A 21,335-nucleotide genomic window follows, 5' to 3' on the forward strand; every position below is an offset into this window, starting at 1 on the left:
ACCGGTTAGAAGAAATCTTTATTAAAATATGCTTCCAGTTCAGCATTCTGGCTTTTTTTCATTTTCCTATATATATATATATATATACATATATATATACATATATATATATATACATATTTACATTAATATATGTATTTACATTATACACACACATACATATATACATATGTGTGTATGTGTGTGTGTGTGTATGTTTGTGTGCGTGTGAGTGAATATGCATATATTTACATTAAGATATATGAAAACTTTATATAGGAACATGTTTACAAAAGAAAATGCACTTGCAATAAGACCAAATATTGGAGTGATACCTACTTTCACATCGTGTATTATCAACAAGTTGATAACCAGACCGGCACGAACATTGGAAACTGCCTTTGGTATTTATACAATTGTGTTCGCAGGTTAAATTCGAATCGCATTCATTTATATCTAACCGAATGAAGAAAATAAAATTATCATTGAATATAAATGTTCGTCAAGCTTGTTCATTTCATCTTCTCATATTAAAATTCTTAAGTAATTCTTAAAATGGGAGGAGATAAAATTGTGAGTTGTATTGAGATGAAACTATTAATGATAAGAACAAAGTTTTACTTACCGTTTTATTTATAGCATTTTTCTATTCATTAGAGAATCATGGGTTTGTGATAATTCTCTTATCAGCTAAATATTTCTTATCCATAATAAAGTCTATGTTTTCCCTTTTCTGTTTTCCCCGTGTTCCCAAGTTCTTGTATGTTTTTTTCATTCTTCCTGTCTTCCTGTCTGCGTACAGTTGACAGCATATACTTGACTGAATACAGCTCACAATTTTATCTCCTCCCTCTTCTTTTTTTCTTTTTCTTTCTCTTTCCCACCTTAAATGTCCACCTGCATTGATATGTAAACAACGAACAAAACTATCCCTCTCAAGTTCTTGCCGTATCAATACATTCATCTATCTCGCAGTTTGCAAGAATTTATAAGCCCTGCCCATTAATCCAACGGAATTTTTGATTAGTGTAGAAGTCGAAACGACAAGGAAATCCGATAAAAAAAAATAATGCAGAATTTGCCTCAAGAAATATGCATGCTGAATTAATGGGTTCCCGCACGCTCCATGGATATTATAAATATTATGGTTCTTTTCTGTTTGTCTGCCACTTTTCAATTGCTTCAAGTTTGCTCCATTTGATTTCAGATTTGATGTATTGATCTACTTTTGTGTGCTAATTGTTGAAATGCCTTTCATTGTCACCATAAATCAATATATAAATAGTTGATAACTTTTAAAGTTTGCAAATTTTGGATAATTTTATCCAATCGAAAGTCATAGGCATATTTATTACTATTGCCTGTTTCTATAGTAATAAGCCAAGTTGTCATCGAGCTGCTTACCAGTGTGTAGCTTATGTTGTATTTACAAACTGATAATTTACAGTGTGTTTTCGTTTGATACATTGGAGGAAAGCATATGAGAATAGATTCTTCCAAAAACCAGTGTTCAGTGATTTGTTTCACAATCCTGAAATTGCTGATTATAATTTTGAACATAGAACAGTAAACCACAGCGTTGGGTTTATCAACTCGAAAGATGGTATCCACACGCAACAAGTGGAGAGTAAATTCGCAATGTTGACATTATTGTTTCGTCGTCTTATGCACAAAATGATATACATACAATGACAGCTTCCATATCGTGTTTTCTGACGGGGAAAAAAAATTAACAAACTTTAAACCTCTGCAACTATTTTTAAGCATTTTTCTGGAACAAGTTAATTGGACCCTGAGATTCAGCGTGAAAAATTACATCAATGCCACTAAATCTGAAAATTTTCACTTATTTTTTTTTAAATTTCAAAAAGTGTAGCCAAAGAGAAAAGAACCAGAAATATTTAATAATAGCTTGTGGATGTAGTATGGTGATCTCATAAAAATGCATGTCATGTTAAAACATATAGTAATAGAATTTCAATAGTGTAAAATCTCCATTCGTGAAGTATTTCTTATTATTAATATATTCACCCTACGCTACACTAAGTACTGCATACATGAATATCCCATATTGTTAACTCTACAGGTCTGAAATAATACACGGTAGCCAGAACTAGTAGCTTTTGTAAGCAGACAAATAGACACTTGTCATATGCAAAGTACCAAGATATGTGTGTGTATGTGTGTATGTATGGGTGTATGATTATGTATGTGTGCGTGTGCGTGCGTATATGCATGTGTCTGAGTGTGTACATAAACTCTCATAATGAATATGGTTGTAAGTAATTATGTGTATTCTTCGATCGTTTAGCTGGGATAAAAGTTAATTTTTTAACCACACAATCCTATCGCAGCTCGTAATATTCGATGGTATTGTATATTAGTATACGGGGTTTCTAATAGATTAGATGACAACCTCGACCTATGCCTGTTAATTATTTGACTGACTCCCTAATGCAGAAAATAATATTTGAGCTTAATGCTATTTAAACTTATAAATGTAAGAGAAAAAAAAATGCTAAAAATTATATTTCTAATGTATCCATATTTCTACTTTACTGCATTATAAATGTATAGGTATTGTAACTGAGTTAGTACAATAAATTTGTTAGCTATCATAAATTTTGTTTATTAATTATTAATTACAGTTTATGCTTAGTTTATTAATTACTGTTTAAGCACTTGCAGATACTGTTCTTTAAATCCGAAAGAAACTCCTCTTTGCAGTAAATAAAAGATATATTAAGATGAAGTGAACTGAATGCTGTTCGGCGTTAGGATTAGAATACTGTGAGTAGACATATGTTACCTAGACAACGGAATGTTGCGTTGTTTAATACGTAACCCAGTGGACAATCACACCGGAAAGATGTATTTTGGGCTCTGTGTTCTTCTGGCGTTAACTCTGTACATTTTCCTATTCCAGGGCAAGGATCACCGCTGCATCCATCAAGGTCTTTTTCACAGTTATCACCTGTTGATTAAAACGTAATTTTATTATTAGAACGACAATTTTTAGAGAATTTATAATAATTTCGGACTGGTTTTCAATCCAATGCTTTACTGAAGTTGATTTATTTATTAAACAAAAGTGTAATATTGCTTTGATATAGTGTTCATAATGAAATAACGTGCTGGATTGTAAACACAACAAAAGTGATGATAGAATGAGTGATGAGTTAGATGAGAACCCAGCTAACTTCAAAACCCAGATATCTTCAAAAAGTGTAAACTATTACAGTAACCTTCGTAAAAATCGAAAGAAAAGACAATGATACATCTCTGGGCCAACATTTGGGCCGTATTTGTGGATGTCTTTTTATCAATCAGTCTGGTAGCTCTTTTCTGTATCAGGAGTAGTAGCCACGTGCACACAGGCATATAATTATACAGAGGTGAAACTTGCATTACATGGTCATTTGACCTGTTTAAAGCAGTGGCCAAATACCCATCACATAGCATATTAAAACAAAAATTACGTGTTTGACAATGTAGTCCTGTGTTTCCCTAAATAGGGGGAATAATCAGTGAGAAAATCTCTTTGATGATATGCCTACACATTCAAAGATGATCTAATACATCACAGCAACAGCAAATCTAACTACAATAACTTTACACAAAATAACATTGTGTTTATGAAAGTGCAAATCATAAAACCTGCTTTATGATTTGCAATGGGTCAATGACAATAATAATAATAAATGGCAACAAATACATAAAATGTAGTTAGGTTGGACCATTTCTTCAGGTTATTACATATTCCATCAGAATAGGACATTGCAGCATTCACTGAAATACTTTCTCGCCATAGAAACCTACTAATCTATGAGTAGAGACATGTATTTTGTTGAGACATGAACAATGTGCATCGGAGGTTCACATGCTAGAGACCGCCAAAATCTTTACTGCTTTAAATTGCCACTACATTTCATTTGTCTAAATTCTCATATAGATTGGGTTTGGCTAAGCACATACATTTAGTCAGCAGCTGTTTTTTTGTTTTGTTTTTTTCACAATATACATTATATTATTATAAATAAAATGTTCATATGAATTTATGCACACAATTTATAATTCTCACCATCATATTCTTCTTTGCAGTCACATGACTGCAGAATAAAGTTTTCTGTTCTGATTTTTGGGTTATCTTCTGCGCAGTTTCCGTGATCAGAACATCCACTGCATAGCGTAATATTCATAATGAATTCGGCAGAGGAAGCATTTTTGACATCATTAGCAACAATGCTGTAACAGATGAATACCAATATCAGTACGTACATTGATTTAACATACAACGTATTTTTAAGAATTCTGTTATGTCATTTCAACACTTAACTTGAAAACTTATTATTGTTGTTGTTGTTTATGCTGTTGTTGTTGCTGTCGATGATGATAGTGATGTGGATGATTACAACGATGGCGTTTCTATTTCGTAATAAGTCTACTCTGAGCAGTCCTGTGATCGAATTTATTCCTGTCATAACCGTATCTTCTGGTTTCCAGAAAATGTATGTTCATGAATACATTTGGAAATTATAAGTCCATTTCCTAGTCCAACATAAGTCCAACTATGTCCTAGTAGCGATTAAATAGGTAGAAAGAGGAAACAATACGCCGATGACCATAGGTTTTCAAATGTTGGTAAGCGCTTAAATATTTTGTGATCTTGAAGAGAAATGCAGCGTTTTATCAATTTATTAGCTAGGATTACCAGGAACCATAATCAGAGATTCTGATTCCAAACATTAAAGTGATATTCGTTTAACATCATGAAACTTTGATTAAGTAGCAACGCAATCAGTTTACGAATAAGGATGGATTTTTGAGATCGATGACAAAGATAATGGATCTTTGAAGTTATCAGAAATATTTTATATAACCATATCCTTGTTCATAATGAAAACATGATATAACACGCAACTACTTGCAAATTTCTGCAAATGGTTAGAAAAAATTCTTACAAAATCCACTATCTGCAAAGTTGACAAATAATTTCAAGCCGTTTCCGTTCAAACAGTATTGTAAATAAACAAAAGCTATTCTACGAAGGTCAAACACAGATTCCAACAATATAAGTCAACTTTTAAATCTTAGTCAGTTTTGTGGCAGTGTATCTGTATATATCAAAGCGGTAACAAGATGAAATATTTCGGTGGCCCACTGCTATATATATATATGTATGTATGTATGTATGTATGTATGTATGTATGTATGTATGTATGTATGTATGTATGTCATTATTCAGTTTATTTCAAGATTTTTTGCCAATAGAGAAAGAACCGGTTTCTAACCTAGATCCAAGGTTGCTTCATTGGAATTTCAACATCAACAACAAGGAATTTTTGTTTGCATATATGTATGTATGTATGTATGTATGTATGCATGCATGCATGCATGTATGTATGTATGTATGTATGTATGTATGTATGTATGTGTTACATCACACGTTCGGATGGCGTGGCTTCGCCAATAATTTACCTCTACTCAACTACCGAACTCTCACTTCCGACGGCTCGACTCAACAGAACTCGATGTCTTGTCTACCGACGGCTCCGGCTCGCTCTACGCGACGCTTCTCCGACTACCTATCCCGTCCACTATTTATATGTATTGGACGGGCCTACTTATCATCTGGGGGCGTCCACACAACATGTATGCGCAGATTTGTATGTTTTATGTATGTATTCTCATGCATATAGTTGCATATCTAGACATGCTCATATATATCTAAATGATAAACTTCTGGAAAGTTTTACAGACTTTTAAAGTTCCAGTGATGACTTGGATCTGTAGACTCCGAATTAAACTTCACCTTTCTGGTTTTGAAAAGCCTAATTTCTCAAGATTAGTATTTAGGCAGTGTGTCACATATTCCAGGGTTCCAATAATTACAGATATAAACCTGAACTTGTAATTTGGATGAGTATGTATGTATATATGTATGTATGTATATATGTATGTATGTATGTATGTACTGCAAATTTATGCATGTGTTTCTGGAGTATTTAAAATTTATCGCTGATTAAACTTCAAGCAAATTCATCATTCGTTAAAATGAAGCAAATTAATCTTACTACTGATTAGACTTAAGTTAATTTTTATCTCTTAAGTTATTTGATTTTAGCATTCGTTAAATTCAATTGATTTGATTTTATTACCGGTTAATCAAACGATATAATTTTATCACAGGAAAAAATTGATAGGTTTAATGATAGCAATGGTTAGACTAAACTGATTTTATTTTATTGCTGTTTAAACTATATTAGGTGACTTTATTTTAACATATGTTAAACTCTTAAGTTTTGAAAGCTTTAAGTTCCACGAGTATTTCAGTTGCAATAAAAGTCATTGTAGATACTGTTTAACTGTAAAAATAGGACTGGCTTTTCGATGAGGGACCTTTTTCTATACAAAATGTAAATTGCTCTACCAAACAAACAACAAAAAGTTTCAGGGTTACGTTCTCCAGAAATTTCAAATCTCAAGTCAATTCGATTTGAAGTCTTCTGTCACTTCAAATCGAACTGCAGCACTGAATTTTAATTGTATGAGAACAACAGTATTCTGTGAATTTAAGAGCTCTGCAAAATTTCATCAATGTGCGTCAATGATACAATAAAATAACATGGTTAAAAATTCATCTTTAACTCACCTGATATTAACTTCCTTTGAATGCATCAAATATATTGATAATGTAATATTGGATCCGTTTTTACTGACATTAAAATACTCGCCACCTTGTTGCTTTGTGATTGTGATATCATCATTTTCAGCATCTGTGACATTGAGAATGGCAGTGGCTGTTTGATTTATAATTATATTAACAGTTTCTTCACCGGAAATTTCAGGGGCTGTGTTTCCTGTGATAAAGCAGAATTGTCATCAATAATCTTGGTAAGTATCAAAAAAATAATCTAAAAGCCGAGGGAACTAATGGTTGTCGATGAAATTTATTTGAAAAGAATTTTTTTTTCTGGTAAACAACTTTCTCAAAACATTTGAAATTTTATCCTCCCTGTATTCAGTTTATTTCAAGATTTTTTGCCAATAGAGAAAGAACCGGTTTCTAACCTAGATCCAAGGTTGCTTCATTGGAATTTCAACATCAACAACAAGGAATTTTTGTTTGCATATATGTATGTATGTATGTATGTATGTATGTATGTATGCATGCATGCATGCATGCATGCATGCATGCATGCATGTATGTATGTATGTATGTATGTATGTATGTGTTACATCACACGTTCGGATGGCGTGGCTTCGCCAATAATTTACCTCTACTCAACTACCGAACTCTCACTTCCGACGGCTCGACTCAACAGAACTCGATGTCTTGTCTACCGACGCCTCCGGCTCGCTCTACGCGACGCTTCTCCGACTACCTATCCCGTCCACTATTTATATGTATTGGACGGGCCTACTTATCATCTGGGGGCGTCCACACAACGTGTATGCGCAGATTTGTATGTTTTATGTATGTATTCTCATGCATATAGTTGCATATCTAGACATGCTCATATATACTAACTTAACGAAATTTATGGGGAAATTACTTAAATTCAGTCGACATATAAAATAATATCGATTATCTTATTAAAGATATCAGTGGAAGGGAAAAGGTTAAAGTATATCCAGATTTTAACTCCAGCTCACATAAATTGCAAAAGCTTAGTGCGCTACCATCACAATTTATACCCTCTGAAACAGTATAATCCAGACAAGAGCCAATCATAAACTACACTCTGTGCAATGCACTCAGTGTAGTATTAGCCCCAGGTTTCATCAGTCGCTATAATGAATGTCTTTTCGGCCGTGTTCATTTGCTGCGTATGCGTGCTACAGCCATTCTATAATTGCAATGAAATCGTATGTCAAACGCTATTATCTTCATTCTATAGACGATACAAAGATAGAAATAATGAGTGCATGTGTGCGTCGCATATTAGCGAAGGTCAGTTACGTAATAAGACTTACAGTTGCTGTAAGTGTTATTCTGGGCCTGATCTCTAATAATCACAGTATATATATATATATATATATATATATATATATATATATATGCTAGATTGATTCATTTTATTGCCAGGAGACCAACAATGGTCTGAATAATTCATGGAACTGGCGAGTTGGAAAAATCGCCAGCACATCAAACAGAATGTTTAAGGATTCATTGCGTTCTGCGTTCAAATCCCCTCAATGTCAACTTTGTATTCATCCTTTCGGGATCGTCAAAATAAAGTGCTGGAATCAGTGTAATTGACTTATTCCCTTCCCCTAGATCACCAACCTTGTGCCAAAATTTGAAACTATTATTATTATTATTATTATTATTATTTTATGTTTGACTTTTGTTTTGCATTTGTACAAGTTGGATCCAAGTCTCACCCAAAGACCTCAAGAGACAACAAGTTAGAAGTTATTATTATTATTATTATTATTATTATTATTATTATCATCATCATCATCATCATTATTATTATCATCATCATCATCATCATCTTTACGTTCTGAGTTCAAACTCCGCCGAGGTCGACTTTGTCTTTCCTCCTTTCAGGGTCGATTAAATAAGTACCTGTTACGCACTGAGGTCGATTTAATTGACTTAATCCTCTCCCGCAAGCTGACTTGTGGCAAACATTTGAAACTAGCATTGGTATCATTATTATTATTATTATTATTATTATTATTATTATTATTATTATTATTATTATTATTATTATCAGCATCTTCATCATGATCATTATAAATATCATGAAAACAAACCTCAATATTCCGCAACATAACAGTGAATGTGAACTATAACATGGATGGAACAGTTGTCTTGTCTATGCTACATAGATATTGTTAGAAATAATTCAAGACATTCCCGCCACTCATTCAACTTTAGCTATTAGGGTAGATCTTATGACATTGATTAGTCAAAGTAGTTTTTCCTGCAAAGCGGAAACCAGAAACTGAAATAAAACCAAATAATATTGCTTACTTGCAGCGTCGAAGTCGTCTTTAGCTTCCGTATCAAGGGATTCAGTTGCTTTAGCAATACTTTCATCACCAGTTGCGATGTAGTCATAAATACAAGCGTTATCGTCTGCTTTACATATCTGTAAAGTTTTATTGTAAATCTCCGAGGTTTTATCAATAAAAAGGGGGACGAAAGAAGTGTCGGTATAGTCGGCATTTGAAAAACCCTTCGGATATTTAAACAGAGAAGTATTTATAGCCCCTGCGAAGAAAAGACAAAACAATGTTGGTATTAGTTTAAAATGCAAAACAAATAAAGAGGTGAAATAATACAAATTATACTATAGCAATGGATGTTAATTATAAAGCTCTAGACTTTGTTTGATAAACTTAACAGATATAATGAAACTATATAACCGACAGTCAACTGAAATATTGAACGCCAAGAACACGACATAATACGTTATTAATACATTATTCAAGCCGCCACACGCACACACACGCGCACATACACACACATACATACGTACATACATACATACATACATACATATATATATATATATATGTATATATATATATATATATATATATATATATATATATATATATATATATATATATATATATATATATATATATATATATATATATATATATATATACATATATATATATATATATATATATATATATATATATATATAAGTTCAGAAAAGGAAAAAGACCAAAAAAAACAACAAAAAGCAACAACGTGAGGATGTGATACAGATTGTGTTACTAGACGCTCGGGAAAGGAAAGAGAGAGAATATATATATATATATATATATATATATATATATATATATATATATATATATATATACACACACAGAATGGACTTTCACAGTTCCTATGTAACAAATTCGCTCACAAGTTATTGGTCTATAGCAAAAGATACGCCCAGTGTGTTGTACAGCGAAAGTTCGTGTTTACAAAGTGAGCTTCTATATATCCATCAATCTATCTATATATCTATCTATCTATTTATCTATATATCTATCTATTCATCTATCTATTTGTATGTATGTATGTATGTATGTATGTATGTATGTATTTGTATGTATTTGTATGTATGTATGTGCATGCATGCATGCACACTTGTATTCATGTATGTATGCATGCGTAACTATATGCATGTATGTATGTATGTATGTATGTATGCATGTATGTATATATATGATCACAGTGTTAGGGTTGAATAATGTAAAAGAACAAAAGACTAAAAGAATATATGCGTATATATGCCTGTGCATCGTGGCACTACTTCGGTTACGACGACGAGGGTTCCAGTTGATCCGGTCAACGGAACAGCCTACTTGTGAAATTAACGTGCAAGTGGCTGACTACTCCACAGACACGTGTACTCTTAACGTAGTTCTGTCACACTCTGCGTGAGGCAGAGTGTGACAAGGCTGGCCCTTTGAAATACAGGTACAACAGAAACAGGCAGAAAGAATGAGAGAAAATTGTCGTGAAAGAATACAGAGTTTACTCCCACCCTACTGCAAGAGCCTCGTGGAGCTTTTAGGTGCTTTCGCTCACAACGTCCGATCGGGGAATCGAAACTGCGATCCTGTGACCCACGAGTTCACTGCTCTAACCATTGGGCCATTGCGCTTCCACCTGTGTGTGTGTGTGTGTGAATAAGAGTCGGAAACTATTCTAATAAACTTGTTCTTTCAGTAACATGGTGGCTTATTAGAGTATTTTCCGACTCTTATTTATATCAATGCAGGTGTCTCATGTAACCTTGCTTGATGTGGGGAGCTTTTGTCTCCTTTTTCAATACACAGAACATGTATCTATACACACACACACACACACACACACACACACACACACACACACACACATACACACACACAAACACACACAAACAAACAAACAAACAAGCATACAAGTATCATCGTCTCATATTTATGGTTTTTCTACTTGAGCTGAGATTGATGAAATGACAAGCATTAATTTCTCTCAATATTCCAACCATTAGTTTCCTATATGACTTAGTGGATGGAATGACTCTTCTCTTATCTGACTGTTCAGGGCTTCAACTATTGTTATTGTACTACTGAATGACAGACCATTTTTCAATGCAATAAAATGTCTAAAAGTATAACAAAATAATTGTGACAATAAAGCTATAACCAACACAATAGATAATCAGTTTCGCATGTACTACAGGTATTAATTTATGGTAACAATAGATTATACATAAGAAAACATTCAGAACAGCAGACTAGTGGCAAACATAGTTAAAAACATAATTCAATAATTTTACTTACAAAGTTGACCAAAATTATAAAAAATATCATTTTCACTAGAATTTTCAGGCAATACAGTTCCGCTTGGTGTTGTGAGATCATCCGTCTTGTCATCATTATACACTCCCATCAGACCGCTGGTTACCGTAGTATTTTTATAGTCCTCTGGTAAACTCACGGTTACCGTAAGCATGCGAATACCAACGGCCACTGATATATCAACACCTAGAAATATGAGAATAATTATAACCTCTTTGCACTTGCTTCGAAATATAATGTTGAAAATAATTAACTGCGGAATATATCATAGCCATATCAAACATAACTAGAAAGAACTATTTTCCTTTCTAACAGATTGTTTTGGAAATATTTTGCAAACATTTGATTAGTTTTCTCTTTCTGTTCGATAACTGTCGTATCGTTTTCTTAGATTGTATCTGAAAATAAGATGATAGTCGTAATAACAGGGTTTTAATTATTATAGTTAGCTAAAGTGGTGTCCGTCCAGGGCAAGACAAGTCATTAACACTAGCCTTGACCCTTTTTTCTCGTCCTTGCAACATTTTATCTTAATGTCATCCTACACGTTCCATTAATTCTGCATTCGTGTTTTATTTTCAAAGTAGTAACGTTGTATTCGAACAACTTGTGCAATGAACTACATGTCGACATTTAATAAGCATCTCCGTTTACTTCCTTATTTGTCCAAATTTTTTTGTCGAACTTTGCAATGTACGAGAAGAGAAACTCCGAGTATGTTTGATGGCCCCCATTGCACAAAGATGGGAATTTCGGGCAAAATTTCCGTTTGAATAATTGCTGTGCAAACAACTAAGCATCGACATGTAATACTTGAGTTAGAAATACACTTCAAATTTTACTCACGTCTTCAGCCTCGTTGTATATTTTGAACGTATTTTGTACCATCAGAAGATTAAGAGGTTTTCTACGCAACACCGTGGAGACTGATCGCTTAGATCATCTTAATGTGAATGCTATTGAATTGTCGTTCGTAAATGTAGTTCTATGTGACAATGTTATCAATGTTATCAGCATCTTCGGCTGAAGGAGATTATGAAATTGCTTCTATTATAATCTTTTGCTAGAAGCTGTGGGTGTTATAGCCATGTGTAGGTATAAAATATCTATTTTTTTTAATTTCGTGATCAAAATAGTTTGCAATATTTTGATGTTTTATCAGCATAATGTGCCTAGCTTGACTGGAATATTACGCAACTCTATTACGGTTAACAAGCAAAATGTTTCGATCTTTAATTTGATAATAATTCTTGTTTATTTTACTTGTGATATAACACTGTTAGATTTCTTAATCTAGCTAAGAGCTGTTGCATAATTTTGTCATTTTTTTCTTTGCATATATATATATATATATATATATATATATATATATATATATATATGTAATATTCGACGATTCATTAAGGAGAATATTGCTGCATATACGGATGATCCTGAACATTCTTCAAATCCAAAGTTTTCCAAAGTGTCAGATTCAATAGTATTTGATTATTCTGATAGGTTTACAAATTCAATGGATTCTGTTTAAACAGATTCAATATACATAAATAGTTGCAGGAGTGATCACAGCGTGGCACGTAGTAAATCTGTGCTGTTGTCAGGAATCGGTAAATTTTTTACTGTGTCTCAGCAGAGCTCTCATTCCACAGGCAAACAAAGGGTTTGAACCCACAGAAATTTTGCATAAACGCTTTTTGGCTTATGTTATAGGAGTTTCAGTTCAGTGTTCTATATATCCTGTTCATGGGTAGAGTACAGTATATTACAAAATGCAATATATGAGTTTTTCTGTCGAAATTTTCCAGACAAATCAAAAACATGAAGAGATATTCACTAAGACAGCTCTCATAACTTAAAGCATAGCGCTTGGAGAAAAAAAGCTCTGCTTTTGCTCAAGATCTCATTTCTATACTAAAGCTACTTTTGTATGAAGAGATTATCGAAAAGATTCTAAAAGAAATATATTTGCTACCCACGGACAGGGAGATTTAAATGAAACAAGTTCGTGAAAATAAACTCAGCTTATCTTTTTTGTCCCCGTGGAAATTATATGTTTTTGCCGTTGATTTCACTACTTGAAAATAGGCTCTAGCATTACTTATCTGTTTCAGATATATCATTGTGCCAGTCATCTAACTGGCAAAGTCATAACAATATGTGATAAATAATGCACATGATATCGACACACGGCTATTGTCATGGAGTGGGATCGTGGAAGGCACCGAAATACAAAATATTAATATCATATCACAATACTTCGAACAAGTGTATATATCGAGACTAAAACAATTTTATCTAAGATTTACATGAAATGAGCTTACCAGATGTGAATGTTAGAGACACCGACTGATTAGCGTCGTTGTCCTTATTTCTGGTAATAAACAAGTCGAGGTCAGTCAGCTTATAGTCAGAATCTTTTTGGAAGTCAGATGTTTTATCAATACCATTGTGGTAGATGACCAAAGCTGAAACAGAAATGAATAGAAAATGTATATTGGAATAGTACCACTTTTAAACAATTTGGAAATAAACTAAACAACTCTAACAAATATTGGTTTCAAATTTTGGCAGAAGACCAGCAGTTTCGAAGGTGATGATAAATCGATTACATCGAAGCCAGTGCTCGATTGGTACTGTTTTTTATCGACCCCGAAATTATGAAAGACAAAGTCGATTGGGCGGAATTGAAACTGGTTACGTAAAGACGAATGAAATGCCGATAAAACTTTTTGCCTGGAGTGCTAATGTTCCTGTCAGATCATCACTTTAAGCTCTGTAATAGGTATTGAAGAATTGTACTCAATATGAAATGTAAATTCCAGCATTAAACAAAAGCGTCAGGTTTTATTCAATACAACACTTCATCATTATAACATGTAAAATGAAATTAAGTTTGACAAAGTAATAAAACTTACTCTTTTCATCAGAAGCTAGTTCAACCTGTGCAGAGGTATTGGTAATGAAGTCTTTCATTGCAAAAGCCGAAAATATTGTGGCGTTAATCAGAGTACCATTTGCATTTTTCGCTTGAGCGGTCCTTGCTTGAATTTCTAGCATATTTTTGTTTGTGGTTTTATTATGTACTCTCAGTAAGCTATATTCACCCAAACCATTAAAGGAATATTTCAGGCCATCGAGAGTTTGAATATGAGGATCTCCAAACAACCAAGCTGTAAATATATTGAAATCAATGACAAATCAATCAAAAAATTTATTTCATTTAATATGTTCTATTCAGAAAATATTTTATGCGAATGGAAAATCTAACCATTTAATTGGTATTAGTGCAATATTGAGCAAATAAAATAGACCCGAGTATGACTTGATTACTTAGTGTGCTTAAATTATTAAGTTGGATGATAACATAAGAGAAATAGGAATAAACAGAAAGACATGTAGATAGTTCTTAAGTTGGTTAAAATCGAATAATAATCTGAATCTTTACAGATATATATTTTTTTTTAATTTTGATTTTCAATCGGAAGGAAACGGCATGTGCACCAAATCACTGACAAAGCCTTTGTGACTGATAGGAGGATGATATCGCCACTGGGATCATAGACTTGCTCTTAACGCCTGCAACAAAGTGAACTCCATCGCTAAGGGCTCCAGTTAGCAACTGATGGTCTTAAACTGGGTGACTGATTAAGTCTGCCACCCAAATAAGCCATAGTGGTATTTGAATTCTTAACACAAACAGTCGGGAAAAATACCCCAAGATAAGTGATCAGAGGTTCTTATTGTTCAACCGGTAGTCTTTTATCAACCAAGAAAAGGTGAAAGGAAAATTCGACTTAGGTGGGATTCGAACACAGAGCACTAAGAATGGGAAAAATACGGAGAATCGGAAACAATTCTGTGAGCTACAATTACTACTAACTACATTATTATTGCTTCAAATACTCTTCTGTAAGAAACTCCTAAAGACTATTGTAAACAATGATCTGAGTTGTATGTACCAACAATTTTCATATACTTGTTGATTTTTTTTTTTTTTTGTGAATTCCTTCGCAATTACAGATTTGATATCGGTTTCTATCGCAGAGATTTCTTCACTCTTCAGGAATGAAGAATATTATCAAATAGGAAAAAATTACCGCTGATCTCCATGCACCGAAAATTTATATTGTAACTGGGGTTGACCAATTTGGAACTCTAATTGTCAATGATTCTGTACAAGACATATCAATACAGCAGTAACCTTTATATTCTATCATCCCATTTTATTGCAGCAACATCAAGCTGTGCGTGCCGTAGCAGTTCCACGTGATGCTATACCTCCTCTTCCTTGGTCTTACAGACTTAAGTTAAAGTTGCTCTATTCCTTATCATGGTCATTATGATACACACCAGAAAGAGCTATTTCAAATGCTCTTTCATCGGAAAGGGCTATTTCAAATGTGACAGAGGTAATCTCCTGCCGTTTTGGGGTAACACAGAAGTATGTTCCTATTTTCTTGTTCATTTCTCGATGTATCCTTTCTATAAGAGAATACCACTCCACGTGATATATCTCTACAGCAATTATTTTCTTTTTCAGGAGCCCATAGATCCCATTCGTCTTATTACAGATACTAGCAAAACTGCTAGTGATGCTGAAGTTACCAGAAATATCCGTCGCAGAAAATTTCATTCGTCAAAATGCCCCCAGTGGTTGCTTGTTCTTATGTATATCTGTCCTATTTTCTTTGATTTTTCATTGTATTCTTTTTTTATTCCAAATTGCGTGTTATTTTCATGTTTTGTGTTTTGACTCACTGATATATGTCCGTTGCAATCTACGCTTCTGGTCTGAATCCACAGCTCTACTAACATAAGAATAAGCTATCTTGAGTAAGAAGTAAACAACACAATATTAAACAATAAAACATTTATATGACTTGTAAAAATGTACCACAGATAGGCAAATCATTTTTGCGCTTACATGGTCAGTCACTGTGTCAGCAGTTTTGTCATGCATCATCTTTATTTTAATTTTAACTGCTTACTGTACCTTTGACTAATTAATTCTAGCTTGCCAAAGTTTGGTACATGCTACCAAATTTATTTTCTGTTCTTTGTGTAGAACAATGGTAATTTTAAATGAAAGACAGATAAATTTCATCCTGAGTCGTTGATGCGCGAATCTGCAGAAACATTTCTCGTAGTCCAGGTAGTTCACACACAGAGTCTGTATGCATAATTTCTTTTCCGAGACAGTTTATCACAGAAGATGTAACCATATCTAGGTGTACACGAAAGTGGTATGCATAATTGTAACCAGTTTATTTTAGTCGTCACTGATGAATCAGCCTTTAATTAATGAAATATTTATAATTTTCTAAAAATACCTGAAACTGCAAAGTAGGATTGTAATGAATTTCTACCGCATTCCAAGATACTCAGTTTGTAAACATCTTAATTTTGATATTTAGAAATGAAGAATGCTGATATTTTCTTTATAAGAGCAAAAGAATATAGAATAACTTACCTCTGAAAGGACTCCTGTAACCCCAACAGTAGTTTCTAGGCCTTCTCCATCTGTAAAGGTAACACATATTGTTTTGCATACAACAGTCATTAAATGGTTTATCATCGTACTGAAGCCATCTTCGATAATCGAAGAAGTAGTTGTGTCTCTGGTGAACACCATATGAAAGCCAGCTCCGTAACCGCCGCGAATAACAACATTTCTTAAAAGAGAAAGCAAAATATTCCTTATTTTTATTTTATTTTATTTTCATTTATTTATTTATTTGTTAAATGAGGATAGATCCATTTGTTCACATATGTTATTCTATAAACAATTAACAATAGTCACTAATCTGTAGACTGGAAGAATAATATTATATATGTACATAGGTACATAACTATAAAATTTTATTATGCACTTACATTATGCAAATATACATACATACATACATACATACATACATACATACATACATACATACATACATACATACATAAATAGACAGACAGATGGATAGATATGCATGTCGTGTTTGCGTGTGTGCGCGCACTGTCACACACACACAAACAAACAAACAAACAACTGATCGTGATTAACTAGCGGGTAAATATGAATAATATAGATATGGTAAACTGAAATTATAATTAAAATAAAACAATAAAATAAAGTTAAAATATGTTTATACTGTTTGCTTTGTTTGAAAATGTTTAAGGAATAACTCACCATTGCTGGAGATGTTATAGAAAAGAAGCAACGGCTCCGCCATTCATAGAAGAATCGGAAATCTGTCCAAGCTTGCCAGAATGAACATGGACAGGTATTAAAACCCCAAACACCATTATCTTCGCCATACCATTTGAGACAACTTAATTTGGAAGTTCTTTGATATCGACCACGCAAATCAAATAGCCATACGCCACTGAAACCTGACAAAATATAGAAGTTTATCACGTTGCATATCACATTGCATTTTACCGTTTCTTAAATTAAAAAGTTTGTTTGCGTTACTTTGCAATCGAAAAAAAAAAGGCTATGTTCTAATAGATTAATCAAATAGGTTAAAAATTAACCTATTAGATTAATCTAATAGGTTAAAAATTATAAAATCTGTTTTAGTCATTTTAGAAAACATGCTACACGTTGTTGGATTTTTGATAGATTTAAGTTAGATTTTAAACAGAAATTCATTGAGTTAAAAATGTTTCTACCATGCTTCTTCCATTCTCCTTGATATATACGTGAAGTGGATATGAGAAATATATTGTGCAAATCTATACTTTTTATATTATTATAGTATCTTTCTTCAAAAGTAATATATATGTATACATACATACATACATACATACATATATATATATATGGAACGAAAGATCCGGGCATCTTTGCACAAATGCTTCTGAGGGCTACAACATATCCCGTATATAGATACTATAATAATACAAAAGTATATATGTATACATACATACATACATACATACATATATATATATATATATATATATATATATATATATATATATATATATATTGTTGTACTTGGGGATGGTCATATTGCCAGTTTAGCCAATAAAAACACACGCACTGTATATTTGGTGTTAATTTGCTTCAGCTTTATATTACATTAATCTTAATCTTATTTCGGCCAGAGTTCTTTCGTCACACTTCTGTGACCTCATCAGTGGTCCTTTGTTTCCTTCTTTCTTATGTGTGTCTCACCTTGCTAACTATCAGTCATTTTGTCTGACGAAAGAACTCTGGCCGAAATAAGATTAAGATTAATGTAATATAAAGCTGAAGCAAATTAACACCAAATATACAGTGCGTGTGTTTTTATTGGCTAAACTGGCAATATGACCATCCCCAAGTACAACAACATCTGTTTCAACACACGACTTCACATCAAAAATCTTGCAAAACAAATATATATATATATATATATGTGTGTGTGTGTGTGTGTGTGTGTGTGTGTGTGTGTGTATGGAACGAAGGATCCGAGCATCTTTGCACAAATGCTTCTGAGGGCTACAACATATCCCGTATATAGAGCACAAAAGAAACTCGCTGGCAGAGAGGAATCTCTTCTCGTGCTGGTAAAAAGACGACAGTTTAGCTAGTACGGTCATGCAGCCCGCCTTAATTTGCTGTCCAAAACCGTACTTCAATCACCGTTGAGGAAGAGAGAAAGAGGGAGACACCATCAAGTATTGGACATGTCACAACACGGCTGAGTGTAAAAGCGTCTAGCGTGGCATCCCAACGACTGACTGCATCAGTTCAGTGAAGCTAATGATGGCCGATATGCTTATAGTGTAATAGTTATATTCTTTTCTACTCTAGGAGCAAGACCCGAAAGTGTTGGGGAGTTGGCCAGTCATCCCAAAAGGATGAAAGACAAAGTGGACCTCGGCGGAATTCGAACTCAGAGTGTAAAGATAGACGAAATATCGCTAAGCATTTCGCCTGGCGTGCTAACGTTTCTGCCAGCTCGCCGCCTTAGCGTAAAGGTATATTATATGTGTAGTGTAATCCCTGGCGCTATTTGTAATATATAACCTATATATTTGTAGTATAAAGCTTATGTATTTGCCGAGTAAAATCTACTGGCTCGTAATTTCGTAAATTTATTATTATTAGTTTATTGAAGCAGTCTTAATTTTCTGTAAATGTGAATTAACCTCAAGTGATCTTGTGCTGGTTGGGTTGAGGTGTGGCTAAGTAGACAAGATTGAGCCCAACAACCATGAGTGAAATAAAATAATGACAGTAACGCTCGTAAAATGAAATTGAAGGAATATAATGAAATCAAGAGATTTGGGAAATAACTTTTGTTGTAATTTAGACTAAAAGTGTTTCACTTAATTACTTCGAAAATTCCGTTTATATATAATCTCAACAATATTTACCGACTAACTGACACTTTTCAGACTCTTTGCTGCTTCCTTCGACAACAGCAGTGCCACCCCAGCTTCATGGTGGTCTTCTTCATTGTCTTTACCCGAATGGAAAAGTGTTTCGCCTGTTTCTAATTTGATCTCTCCGAAGGAGTTCCAACTTACTTCACACATGCCGAGTAGCGTGAGGTGTTACTGGTGCATCTCCCTCACCGCTTGTGCGCACCTTCCTGTCTCTCGGAGTGTTCTCACATTCCAGGTTCCAAGAAGGATGGGCTTCTTCTGTGAGAGCAGCTTTGGACCGCCCTTCAAGGTTGTCCTCGGCCCTGTAGCTTCCTGACAGATTTGGCTACAGCGCGTCCTCAGTCTCCGGATCGGAACCCTGGTTCTCCCAAGAACTGAATTAGTGTTAAATGAACTGTTGTTGGTTTCTGTAACAAGTATTTTTTACGTGTATAGGGTATTAGCCTGTAGCACAACCCCCGAATCTGATGTGTATACTTTAGTGTATACTTTAGTCTGATGTGTATACTTTAGTCTGACTCCTCCTCTTCGACCAAACCAGCAAGGTTGAACCTACCAGGGGAACATAATCGAAGGGGCACCTGTGGAGAACGTTGGTGAGTTTGTCTATCTTGGCAGCAAGATCAGCAAATCAGGAGAATCAGATGAGGTCATCACTGCAAGAAGCAAGAAGGCTTGGCAAGCCTTGGCTATTCATCGGCCGGTATGGAAGTCCACTGCCATCTCAACTCGAACTAAAATCTGCTTATTTAGTTCAAACGTAAAAGTGTGTTTTTGTATGGCTCTGGAACATGAAGAGCCACCTGCAGCAACTACAGGAAGATCCAGACCTTCATCAACAAATGTCTCCGGCAGATCCTCCATCTGAAGTGGTTCAACGGAGTGCCAAACACTGACCTGTTAGAAAGGGCAAACCAGGAGCCCATACGTGTTCAGATGAGACGAAGGAAATGGAGATGGGTCAGGGACACACTGCGGTAAGAACCCTCAAATGTAACACGACATGCACTTGACTGGAACCCGCAGGGGAAAAATTAAGCGAGGACGCCCGAAGCAGACATAGAAATGAAGCGTTTTGGACAAGCTCAGGACCACCGGCCTGACATGAAAAGCAGCCAAGAAACACGCCAATTACCGCAAAAAGTGGAATGTAACTGTTGAGGCCCTATACTCCACAAGGGGGAAAAAGATTAAAGAAGAAGAACTGACACTTTTGTTTATGACACTTTTGTTTTGTTAGTAAGAATTTTGATCGGTTTCAATGCTTTAGTAATATGTTCACAAAGTTTATTAGATTCTTATTAAATATAAATAGGAGTATTCGATATCTCACCTGTATTTCCTTCCTTTATATCTATATTTACCAAACTATTCCTCTTCAGTGAGTCTTTATGCGTGAAACGCTTGTTGCCGCCCAAGTTAAAGCCCATTAAGGCCTTCACATCAGTGTTCATATCCATTCCACAAGGTTTGTAGAAATAAAGCAAATAGGTTGAATAGCCGTCTGTGACCAGTAGCATTTGGAATGTAATACCTGGATTTGTTTCCTAAGGTGCGAAAATAATACGTTTATGATTAAAATTCTATGAGCACTTGTGAAAACTACGATCGTACAATTTTTGACATTACTTTCCTAAAACAGAAAACGTTTTAGTACAACAAAATAATATTGTTATCGCAAT

The 21,335-nt window shown here is 34.1% G+C and overlaps 1 protein-coding gene across 33 annotated transcripts in view; it reads right to left on the minus strand.

Annotated features, from left to right (window-relative positions):
- Positions 1-21,335, minus strand: part of LOC106877401 (uncharacterized) — a 219,860-nt gene that overhangs the window by 149,917 nt on the left and 48,608 nt on the right. For all 33 annotated transcript variants that reach the window (XM_089353728.1, XM_089353725.1, XM_089353730.1 and 30 more), the window contains exons 7-17: positions 20,987-21,200; positions 17,462-17,664; positions 16,757-16,958; positions 14,202-14,456; positions 13,608-13,751; positions 11,269-11,472; positions 8,966-9,205; positions 6,632-6,839; positions 4,061-4,224; positions 2,789-2,953; positions 319-435 (exon numbers count right to left, since the gene is read on the minus strand). In XM_089353728.1, the coding sequence (XP_089209854.1) occupies positions 319-435; positions 2,789-2,953; positions 4,061-4,224; positions 6,632-6,839; positions 8,966-9,205; positions 11,269-11,472; positions 13,608-13,751; positions 14,202-14,456; positions 16,757-16,958; positions 17,462-17,664; positions 20,987-21,200 (2,116 nt within the window). The remainder of the gene's footprint in view (positions 1-318; positions 436-2,788; positions 2,954-4,060; positions 4,225-6,631; positions 6,840-8,965; positions 9,206-11,268; positions 11,473-13,607; positions 13,752-14,201; positions 14,457-16,756; positions 16,959-17,461; positions 17,665-20,986; positions 21,201-21,335) is intronic.

The sequence above is a fragment of the Octopus bimaculoides genome, chromosome 6 (genome assembly GCF_046866305.1).
Source record: "Octopus bimaculoides isolate indiv1 chromosome 6, ASM4686630v1, whole genome shotgun sequence".
Taxonomy (NCBI): domain Eukaryota; kingdom Metazoa; phylum Mollusca; class Cephalopoda; order Octopoda; family Octopodidae; genus Octopus; species Octopus bimaculoides.